The 12,809-nt window shown below is 32.8% G+C and overlaps 2 protein-coding genes across 2 annotated transcripts; one reads left to right on the plus strand and one right to left on the minus strand.

Moving 5' to 3' along the window:
• Window positions 1-3,827: 3,827 nt before the first annotated feature.
• On the minus strand, window positions 3,828-4,316 carry LOC137707764 (uncharacterized). The gene is made up of 2 exons (XM_068446678.1): window positions 4,091-4,316; window positions 3,828-3,988 (listed from the first exon to the last, which is right to left on the minus strand). Exons 1-2 carry the CDS (start codon window positions 4,314-4,316, stop codon window positions 3,828-3,830), a joined length of 387 nt encoding a protein of 128 aa, XP_068302779.1.
• Window positions 4,317-8,288: 3,972 nt separating this feature from the next.
• LOC137708084 (F-box/kelch-repeat protein At3g06240-like) lies at window positions 8,289-9,491 on the plus strand. Its single transcript, XM_068447074.1, has one exon. It carries the CDS (start codon window positions 8,289-8,291, stop codon window positions 9,489-9,491), a length of 1,203 nt encoding a protein of 400 aa, XP_068303175.1.
• Window positions 9,492-12,809: the final 3,318 nt, after the last annotated feature.

Consider the following 12,809-nt stretch of genomic DNA (forward strand, 5'->3'; position numbering starts at 1 on the left):
TTTGATCTTCAATTTAAAATATTTACACAAGTGGATACCATAAAATCTTATGTTATACTTGATAAAAGTATAAATAAACTCTAAGTGTTAGTCAATCTATTGTTTTTATGGGATACGAATTCTCCGAAACTAATTTCAACGATCCCAACCGTCAAACTTGTTTGTATATGCTTTGAGATCACATTAGCAAAAAATCACAAAAAAAAAACATTCAGAGATCAAGTAACGGGAAAAAGCTTTTCGACGGTTATAAACGAAAAATCACGATTTAACGGTTATTTTAACTCCGATTTTGATGATTTTTTACAGCTACACTCCTTGACCCTATATGAATACAATGAATGAATTCGATCTTCAATTTAAAATATTTACACAAGTGAATACCACAAAATCTTATGTTATACTTAATGAAAGTATAAATAAACCTCAAATGTTAGTCAATCTATCGTTTTGATGGGATACGAATTATCCGAAACTAATTTCAACGATCCCAACCGTCAAACTTGTTTGTATATGCTTTGAGATCACATCAGCAAAAAATCACAAAAAACAAAAATTCAGAGATCAAGTAACGGGACAAAGCTTTTCGACGGTTATAAACAAAAAATCACGATTTAACGGTTATTTTAACTCCGATTTTGATGATTTTTTGCAGCTACACTCCTTGACCCTATATGAATACAATGAATAAATTCGATCTTCAATTTAAAATATTTACACAAGTGAATACCACAAAATCTTATGTTATACTTAATGAAAGTACAAATAAACTCTAATTGTTAGTCAATCTATCGTTTTGATGGGATACGACTTATCCGAAACTAATTTCAACGATCCCAACCGTCAAACTTGTTTGTATATGCTTCGAGATCACATCAACAAAAAATCATAAAAAACAAACATTCAGAGATCAAGTAAGGGGACAAAGCTTTTCGACGATTATAAACGAAAAATCACGATTTAACGGTTATTTTATCTCCGATTTTGATGATTTTTTATAGCTACACTCCTTGACCCTATACGAATATCATGAATGAACTCGATCTTCAATTTAAAATATTTACACTAGTGGATACTACAAAATCTTATGTTATACTTAATGAAAGTATGAATAACTTCGAGGTCGCATACGTTAAAATTTAAAAAAAACAAACATTCAGAGATCAAGTAACGAGACAAAACATTTCAACGGTTATCAACGAAAAATCACGATTTTATGATTATTTTAACTCCGATTTTGATGATTTTTTACAACTACACTCCTTGACCTTATATGAATACAATGAATAAATTCGATCTTCAATTTGAAATATTTACACAAGTGGATACCACAAAATCTTATGTTATATTTAATGAAAGTATAAATAAACTCTAAGTGTTAATGAATCTATTGTTTTGATAGGATACGCATTCTACGAAATTAGTTTCAACGATCCAACCATCAAACATGTTTGTATATGCTTCGAGATCGCATACGCCAAAAATTTCAAAAAACAAACATTCAGAGATCAAGTAACGAGACAAAACTTTTCGACGGTTATCAACGAAAAATCGCGATTTAACGGTTATTTTAACTCCAATTTTGATGATTTTTTACAGCTACACTCCTTGACCCTATATGAATATCATGAACGAACTCGATCTTCAATTTAAAATATTTACACTAGTGGATACCACAAAATCTTATATTATACGTAATGAAAGTATGAATAACTTTTTAAGTGTTAGTGAATTTATCATTTTGATGGGATACGCATTATACGAAACTAATTTCAATGATCCAACCGTCAAATATGTTTGTATATACTTCGAGATCACATACACCAAAAATTGCAAAAAACAAACATTCAGACATCAAGTAACGGGACAAAAGTTTTCGACGGTTATCATTGAAAAATCATGATTTAGCGGTTATTTTAACTCTGATTTTGATGATTTTTTACAGCCACACTTCTTGACCCTATTTGAATACAATGAAAGAACTCGATCTTCAATTTAAAATATTTACACTAGTGGATACTACAAAATCTTATGTTATACTTAATGAAAGTATGAATAAACTCTTAAGTGTTAGTGAATCTATCATTTTGATGGGATACGCATTCTATGAAATTAATTTCCACGATCCAACCGTCAAACTTGTTTGTATATGCTTCAAGATCGTATACGCTAAAAATCGCAAAAAAGAAACATTCAGAGATCAAGTAAAGGGACAAAACCTTTCGACGGTTATCAATGAAAAATCACGATTTAATGGTTATTTTAACTCCGATTTTGATGGTGTTTTTACAGCTACACTCCTTGACCCTATACGAATATAATGACTGAACTCAATCTTCAATTTAAAATATTTACACAAGTGGATACCACAAAATCTTATGTTATACTTAATGAAAGTATGGATAAACTCTTAAGTGTTAGTGAATCTATTGTTTTGATGGGATACGCATTCTATGAAACTAGTTTCAACGATCTAACCGTCAAACATGTTTGTATATACTTCGAGATCGCATACGCCAAAAATTTGAAAAAACAAATATTCAGAGATCATGTAATGGGACAATACTTTTCGAAGGTTATCAACGAAAAATCACTATTTAACGGTTATTTTAACTCTAATTTTGATGATTTTTTTTACAGCTACAGTCCTTGACCCTATATGAATACAATGAATTAATTCAATCTTCAATTTAAAATATTTACCCTAGTAGCTACCACAAAATCTTATTTTATACTTAATGAAAGTTTATATAAACTCCAAGTGTTAGTGAATCTATCGTTTTGATGGGATACGCATTCTACGAAAATAATTTCAACGATCCAACTATCAAACTTGTTTGTATATGCTTTAAGATTGCATACGTCAAAAATCGCAAAAAAATACATTCAGTGATGAATTCGATCTTCAATTTAAAATATTTACACTAGTAGATACCACAAAATCTTATGTCATGATGATCGATGAAAATTGAGGATTTTGTAAAAGGAATAACATGCAAGCTTTGAGTTCCATTGACAAAGTTTAAACTTTTGAGAAAGGCTTCACAACCTTGAAAACAAAAACTCTTTCATTTTGCATATCCTTGCACATTTAATATTTTGTAATAGATTAGTAGTGTATGGATGTTTGTTTATTAGGCTCTTATTTTCAAGTGTAGATGTAGTACTTAAATGACAAATGTGTTTTAATGTTTTGAAGTAATATTTATGTGGCAATGTGTGGTATGTGCAAATTTAAGGAAAAAAAAAAAACATTTTTCTTAATGGGTCATAGCGGGTCATAACGGGTCGGGTCACTTTACCCATTAGGTAAAGTGACCCGACCTGTTAAGGACCCTCAATTTCATGTTCAACACAAAAAGATGATCGGTCTTTCTTGGAGCCTTACGCAATGACTTCCCTTGAATAACATATAAATCATCCATATTAGGCACCTCAATTTCATGTTCAACACAAAAAGATGATTATCAACCAAAAGATCAAAATTTTCATCATTCCTGATGCAACGTAGTTGTTCTTTACATGTCTTGACTAAAGCCATTGCATTCACAATCTCTTGATCTTTGTTTTGTTTTTTTGCAATGCTTGTGACAAATCGTTTGTAACTCCTAATGTGGATTTCATCAAAAAGAGGAGGAACACAAACTCAAAAGATTGTAAATCTTTTAATAACCTTTTTGCTTCACCAGCACTATCATTGTAGCAATCTTCAACAATCATGTCAAGCACATCCACCACAGATGAGAACAGTGTAATCAAACTAATCAAAGCATCATAATGTGAATTCCACCGTGTATCCCCAACATGTTTGAGACTAGTTTCTTGATTTAACCTTGCCCTGTTTCAAGACAATCATTTTCAATAGCTTTCATGAGATTTTCTTGTTGTTTCTCTCTAAGTGCATCACGACGCTTACATGAGCATCCAACAACATTCACCAAACTATTAGTCAATGTGAAAAAAGCGGCAACATCAAAGTTTTTCTTTGCTACGGCAACAAGAGCTAAATGTAGTTGACGAGCAAAACAATGAACAAAGAATGCACAACTTTCTTCATACAATTTTTTTTTTTTAAGGCCATTGAACTCACCTCTCATATTACTCGCACCATCATAACCTTGACCTCGTAGGTTGGAGTAGCTCAAATCATGTAGTTTCAAGAACTCATCAATGGACTCCTTTAGTTTACTTGAAGTCGTTTCCGTAACATGTTGGACTCCCACGAACCTTTCAATTACTTGACCTTTGTTGTCCACATAACGCAAAATCACCGCCATTTGTTCCTCTGTTGAAATATCATGTGATTCATCTACCATTATAGAAAAGAATTTACTCTCTTTCACTTCTTTCATAATAGCCTTAATAATTTCGAAGGCACATGAATTGACAATATCATTTTTAATTGGAGCTATTAGCTTAAGATCTCCCAGAGCATTTTCCAACACAACTTCCTTTATTTTCTCATGGTCCGCAAGGAATTGCAAGAGCTCTAAATAATTCCCCCTATTATTCGAAGTGTCACTTTCATCGCGGCCACGAAAAGGAAGGCCTTGTCACAACAAGAACTTAGTGCAATCTATTGAAGCATTCAAGCAAAGACGATATTTCATACACTCTTCTTCTAACTGTTTGATCACAACTGCTTCAATATGTGTCTTTTGGTTCATTAGATAACTAGCTGCTTCTCTAGCGTTATTGTGGAAACTACCAATAGGACCAACATGTTTGTCAAAACATTCTCTTGCATTCTTCCATTTCTTAAAGCCTACCCCAGTGAAGGCATTGCTTCATAATTGTGAAAAGTTGATTTTAAAGAGATAGCAATGAACACAAAATGCCGCATCTTTAGATATACTATACTCCAACCAATCATATTCTTCAAACCACGAAACAACAAATCATCGCTTTTTCTTTGCATGCAAAGTGTATGGGAACTCATACTTTGTAGGCCTACAAGGTCCCATTTGCAAATATGCTCTTCAGACCTCATCTTGAATATTAGAAGGATAATCCTTCATTCGAATTCTTTTTTTCCGAGCCTTTCTCAAGATTATTAAAATCAATGTCACACTCATTTTGTCTTGAGCTTGAACTACCCGAACAAGTAGATGGTGCTATTGGCTTTGGCTTGAAAAATCTTTTCATATTTCTTATTTCTAAACTACACATTTAACCAAAAACACAAAACATATACCAATCAACCAATAAACAAAAATTCCATCTAAATTTCAATGATAAAATGGGTATGCAAACATAAAACATATCAACAATCATATCAATAATAGACTAAAAATCTCCACCAATATCTAATATAATTTAATTGAGATTAGATTAGAATACCAAAAACCTTACTTGAATTTGGAACCAAATAGTGGTAGCTTGGAGAATTGAAACAAGTGGAGGTATGATATTGGAGTAATGTAATTATAATATGGGATTGGGTGGGATTAGAAATTTAGGGTTTTCGGTGAATATAAGAATGATGGGGGGATTAGGGGGAAAAGTAGAGGAACGGGGAAAGGAAAAGCAAAAGGGACTTTCGGGATGGGAAAGATGGCCCATGTGGGGCTAGGCTTTCAAAAAGAATATGGAATCATGTTGCAAACAGTGGAGACAAATGGCATCGTTTGTCTCATTGGTTTAATAAAAAATAAAAAATAAAAAATAGGCCAAAACACTGTGTTTTGGACCAATTTTTTAAAAAGCCCTGTTGTCTTTCTTCTCCCCTGCTGTCTTCTTCTCCATTGCAAGTTGCAACCTGCTGCTTGCAGCACAGACAGTCTACACAGACCTCGTGTTCGAGTACGAGGGGTCCTCTGGAAAATTTCTAGCAGCATTTCAAGATCACCGAGGGGTCCTGGGACCTCCCAGGTCCCTCTGTAGATCTGTCTCTGAATATGGGAAAAAGTGATGTTATTTCCACCCCAATGTCTTATCTTCCCACCCTAAGGTTTGGCATGGGAAACAATTTGTCTACCTTAAACCCTAACTCATATTTTCATGTCCTTTAAATCAAAGAAAGTAAAAAAATAGCAATGAACTTATAAGGCGACTTTTTCATTGAACAGGTAGAAGATGACGCTTTTACGGAAGAGGTAGAAGATTATGTTTACATTGAAAATGTAGAAGAATAATTTGTGTGTAGGTCATTTGAATTTGTGCATCATATTTTTAAATTTGTTGTTGTTGAATTCTTTTGAATTTGGATATCTCTGTCGTTTTTCATTTGAATTTGCAGACTTTAGTGGTTTTCATTTACATATTATTTGTTATATTTTTTAAAAGACAATTTTATAATTTCATATGTATGTATATATTAAAGGTTATTTTGGGAATAATAGTGGGTGGGAAAATAACATTTTAATTTTTTAACTTTTTATGGTGGGTGAGATTATAACGTGGGTGGGAAAATAAGACAATGCGGGTGGGTCTAGTAGCTCTCAAAAATAGCTCAACTTACTTATAAGTTCTTGAAAAGTTTCTCTTTTCATAGATATGGGACTCCTTAACCTTCACATACTCACATGCCCCTCACGTGTGGCAAATTTTCAAGCCTAACCGGTGGACAACACAACTCCGATGATGTGGAGCACGTGTGGCCGTTGAGCTCACACGTGAGACAACCTGCTATGAGACCATAAAGAGAATTGAGGTTCCTTCATAAAACCAATTGGTAATATATAAATCCTTGCAAAGTTTCTCCTTTCACCAATTTGGGACTCTTCCACCTTATGTTTTTCTATAGAAAAAAAAAAAAAATACACGGAAAATCCTCTTACACTTTATTTGGATGAGGAAATTTGAGATTTTTAAGGAATTTTATAATGATGGAAATTGAAATGACAGAATTTTATTTTCGAGAATTTATGAATTTTGTTGTTTGGTTAACCTAAAAGAACAATAGAATTTGAATACGAAATTTGTTATTTTTAAGCTCTCACTCATATAAGTTAAGCAATGATATCTATTTACATGAAATTTAAACTTGAGAATTGGAGGTCCCAAATTCCAAGTTTTTTTTTTCCATGCGAAAATTTTAAATTTCTATGTTTATGAATCCAAACAATAGAATTGATGCATGTCAATTTATAAATTCTAATTTTTTTTTCCAAAATTTCAAATTTATTTCCCTCATTCAAGCATATTGTTAAATGACTAAAATTGAAATAATCCTAGAATCAAGTTGATCATGCCTCATTAGTCATTAGGAAGAGTCAGTTATATAACAATCCAACAAGAAGAAGACATCAGCCGTAGCATCTGTCACAAAGTTTGCTTCTGATAAATATGATGACATTCAATGGCAAATGAAAATGGTACCGTTAACAACACCAATAAGGACTTCAAAATCTCCCTCCACTTCCAAGTTGGTATATATAGATATATGGTCCATCTTATGTTGCCCTATTTCTTGTCAATTGTCATGCTTTTGTTTTAGATTTACCAAAGGGATTTCCTTACTGTAGATAGATATGCTAGAAGATGGCATTAAGAGGTTGTAACAACTTAATCACAAATTCAAATCTCATTTGGAAGATAATACTTTCGAAGATAGTTTATTACTAAAGAGATGGTGAAAACTTGGGGCTAGTTTAGTTATACTTTTGAAAATACTTTTCCAGTAATCAGATATAATAATTAGTGTAAAATGTATTTGGCTATTAATTTAAAAAGAATTAATTTTGAAAATGAAGAACATAATATTTAAGAAAATCCATTAACAAGCTGAGCTCAAAACAAGTTTTTCACGTCATGTACATAAGTAAGAGTGCGAGTTATATAACAAATTCTTACGAAAAGCCTATGAGTATTCTATAAGAAAATGACAAATAGGATTTTTTTAATTTATTTTATAATTTAAGAATGCTTTTGGTTATTTAATCTGAAAATGATTTATGAGAAATAAAACATTGAAAATGTGTCTAATATCAAAATCTAAAAGAAAAGATTAGGGTCCCATTCCTCAATTTTTTTTGTTTTATCAATTTAATGTAGAATTAAAAAGTAAAATTTGAATGGTTAGTTTTGTATCAAATAAAATAAAAAATAGTCAAATTTGAACATAAGATCCTCCATAAAACTCGAAACTGACTCGATCGCTCCTATTTTTTTATAGCTATATATGTTGTGGTCTTGGAACTCCAAATTTATTTAGTACTGTTGAAATTGAATCTCGATCTACCAGGTCTTAGGGACTTGTAGTTTGATTTAGTCTGGCTCTCAAATTGGTGGTTTTCTTTCCTCTGTATATATACGTGTGAAGAATTCTTGTGGAACAAATTGCCAAAATGTCCCAGGTGCGTGAAAGTGAAACTCCTGAAGATAGGGTGGTCGAAACACTATCTAGGTTGCCGCCCAAGTCTCTGATGCGATTCAAATGCATACGCAAGTCTTGGTGCACTCTCATCAATACTCCAAGTTTTGTTGCCAAACACCTCAACAATTCTATGAACAACAAACTATCGACCTCCACTTGCATCCTTCTCAACCGTTGTCAGAATCGTGTTTTCCCGGATAGAAGTTGGAAACCAGAAGTTTTCTGGTCCATAATTAATCTTTCCATTGATAGTGATGATCACAACCTTCATTATGATGTTGAGGACGTCAATATACCGTGTCCATTGGAAGGCCATGATTTTGTGGAGATTGGTGGCTATTGCAATGGGATTGTCTGTGTACTAGCATGGAAAACTCTTCATTGGATACATGTTATTTTATGCAATCCTGCAACTGGGGAATTTAGGCAACTTCCCCATTCATGCCTTCTTCAACCTTCCCGTTCGAGGAGAAAATTTCAGTTGAACACGATCTCTACATTATTGGGATTTGGTTATGATTGCAAAGCTAAAGAATACAAGGTCGTGCAAGTTATTGAAAATTGTGAGTATTCAGATGCTGAGCAATATGATTATCATCGTATTGCTCTTCCTCACACGGCTGAGGTATATACCACGACTGCTAACTCTTGGAGAGAGATCAAGATTGATATATCAAGTGAAACCTATTGTTATACTTGTTCAGTGTACTTGAATGGATTTTGTTATTGGATTGCAACCGATGAAGAAAATTTCGTACTTTCATTTGATTTAGGTGAAGAGATATTTCATAGAATACAATTGCCTTCTAGAAGAGAATCTGATTTTCAGTTTTCTAATCTTTTTCTGTGTAATAAATCGATTGCTTCTTTTGGCTCTTGTTACAATCCAAGTGATGAGGATTCTACATTATATGAAATATGGGTAATGGACGATTATGACGGAGTTAAAAGTTCATGGACAAAACTCCTAACCTTTGGACCCTTAAAAGGCATTGAAAATCTATTTACATTTTGGAAAACAGATGAGCTTCTTATGGAAACCTCTGGTGGAACAGCTAGCTCTTATAATTCCAGTACCGGAAATCTCAACTATCTTCATATTTCTCCTGTTCTCAATCAAGTTAGAGCTTTTAAAGCTCTAATTTATGTGGAAAGTATTGTTCCGATCAAGTGAGTTGAGGGCAAATCAAGTTCCATTTTCTCCTATATATTTGAATGCATAATATAATATATATCGATGGAACTTTGTTTTGTTGAGACCATATCCACAGTAGTAGTACTCATAGCCTAGCACTGTTCTAAATCTCATCTTCTGTTACATTTAACTTTGTATGGTTTTATTTTATTTTATTGATCAATTGAATGTCTTTGTTTGGTCTTCTAAACTCAAACCGTATACATAACAATGTGTCTTTTTTTTTTTTTGTTAAATTGCTACAACTCGTACTTTTGGTTTTAAAAATCAATAGCTTAATTAATAGTAGTAATTGATAACAATATCAAAGAACTAGAAATGATGAACTCAGAAAACCAAAAATTGATACTAGCTTACAGAAATGAATATTGAGAGAGAGAGAGAGAGAGAGAGAGAGAGAGAGAGAGAGATGAAAGAACTATTTGTATTGATTTGTGAATGAATGAATGAATTGCACCATTTGTGTTTACAGTGCTATATGAAGAGTCAATGTTATACTATATATTTTACCGTAATCTTAGTATTAATTTATTGGTGAGCAAGAGCCTTATATTATGCTTCTGTTAAGCTCTTTGAAACTGAACTTTGCTTTTTTGATTGCCAAGACACTGGATTATTTCCCAAATACACTACATATCTTGTAATTGATCTTCTTGTATTAAGATCAGCTGTCCAATCTGCATCTAAAAATGTAGTCAATGTTGTTACTGTATCAATAGATCCCATTATGCAATGTTTGTTGTAGATACCTCAACATTCTCTTTACTACTCCATAATGCATTTTTGTACGAGAATTCATAAACTGGCACACTATATTCACATCATATGAAATATCTGGTCTAGTGAAGGTCAAGTACTGCAATGATCCTGCAGTGGTCCTATAAAGAGAAGTATTTGATATTATGGGACCATTCAAATTCAACATCTGATCATGTGGTTTACAAGGATTGGATGCATGATTAAATGAATCCATACCTGCCTTGTGGATCAAATCTTTTATATACTTTAACTGGTTAACAAATATAACACCACTTGGTTTATATAAAATCTGTAACCCCTAGAAAGTATGTCAATTGTCCCATATCCTTGAGTTCAAAAACTTCAGACAATTCATCAATCATTTTCTGCACTTTAAGAGAGTTAGACCCTATGAGTATGATATCATCAACATGTAGGAGAAGAATGACTGTCACTGCCATCTTTCTTGTTGAACAAGCTTGTATCAGAAGTTGAAGAATGAAATTACATAGCTGCTAAGTATGATTTGAATTTTGAATTCCATGTCCTTGGAGCTTGCTTTAAACCATATAGAGACTTGATGAGTTTACACACATGAATAGGATGAGATGCATCTACAAACCCCTGTTTTTGTTTCATATAAATTTCTTCTTGCTCACCATGCAGAAATGCATTTTTTATATTAAGCTGTCTAAGTTTCCAATGGTTAATTGCAGCTAGAGCTAACAATATTCTCACAGTGGTATGTCTAACCATTGGACTAAAAGTGTCAAAGTAATTAGTACCTTGCATGCTCTTGAGGTAATCCTTGAGCCACAAGCTTTGCCTTATATCTGGAAGCACTACCATCAAGATTTTTCTTCACTTTATAAACCTATTTGCTACCAACAATGGATCTATCATTAGAAGAGGTGACTAAAACCTATGTTCCTTGACTTCTGAGAGAATCATATTTTTCTTGCATAGCTTGTTGCCATTGTGTCCTTGAAGCAACTTTTTTGAATGTAGATGGTTCTGAGACATCAATAATTTCATATATAAAAGTATACCTAACAAATTGATCTTCTTCAGTTAACTGCAAAGACTGTAACTTAAGAAAAGAAGCTATGAAAGCATTGCAGTCCTTCTTCTGAATAATGTCACTCTTAATCTTATTACCATTTGATGCATAAAACTAGAAGTATTCATATTAGTAGAGATGTTAGTGCCAATGGTGATTCATTTTGTGATGAGAAACGTAAAATGACCCTTAAGTTGAGAATTTGAGTAGACAAGCAACATTGGCAATGTACCAGAGTGATTATGTGGGGAACTTTGGACTGCATATTGGTCTGAAATAGCATTTGACTCTCTTGACTGTAATTCAGTACTATTGTTTGTGACTAATATAGAACGACTTGGAGTTGCAGATTGCAATTCAGAATTGCTATTGATATATGATACATAATTTTTCTCTTGAATTCCATTGTCACTATTCTGTGCATTTTGATGACTATGTACTGGAACTTGAATAACCACATGAGTTTGATTTAACCATTGACAGAATCTTGAACAAGTATCCTTTGTTACAGATAGCTGCTTGAAAGGATAAACATCCTCATCATGAATAACATGTCTTGAAATGATGAATTTACCACTGTGAATATCATAACCTATTAATCTTTTATATCCCACTACAGAACCCAGAAAAACATACTGACTTGACCTTGGTTGAAGTTTGTTCTCATTGTAAGGTCTGAGATAAGGGTATATTGCAGTCCCAAAAACTTCGAGACAATGAATTGTAGGATTTTCACCAAATAGTAACTGATTAGTGATTTGTTTTCCAGAGTTTGACATGGCATCCTATTTAACAAGAATGCTGCATATGAACAGGCATGATACCAAACTAGCTCGAAAATGAGCTTCTGTCATTAAACTTGCTGTTTCAACAAGATACCTATGCTTTCTCTCAGCAAGTCCATTTTGTTGAGGTTGTGAGGACATGATACCTGATGTATGATACCCTTATGATCCAAGAAATTCTTCATCATTTTATTCAGATACTCCCTACCTCCATCATATTGTAGACATTTAATCTAAGTATTAAGCTGAGTAATGACAAAAGCATGAAACTTGGCAAAAATTTGGAACACATCTGATTTATTTATCATTGGGAAAATCCATATAAATTTGAGTAATCATCTACAAAACTCACATAATACATATACCCTTCTATAGATTTCTAAAGAGGTGGACCTTATACATCTGACTGTATCTTTTCAAACATATGTTTTCCTAACTTGTTTTACAGAAAATGACAATTTACACATTTTACCATAAATTTGAGAGGCAAGAATCACTACTAATTGATACACCTACATTCTTCAACATTATAAATAATACTTCCTCAAATAGATGCCCAAACTTTTAATGCTAACTTTTAAGGCTAAATTGAGACTCTTACTTTCTTTCCAAGAAATGCAGCATAATTATCTAACTTTGCAACAAATGAACTTTTGAACACTTAAACTGGTATCTTGAACAATATGCCTATTATTACTCTTTCCTTCGTACAAA

The sequence above is a fragment of the Pyrus communis genome, chromosome 11 (assembly GCF_963583255.1).
Source record: "Pyrus communis chromosome 11, drPyrComm1.1, whole genome shotgun sequence".
Lineage (NCBI taxonomy): Eukaryota > Viridiplantae > Streptophyta > Magnoliopsida > Rosales > Rosaceae > Pyrus > Pyrus communis.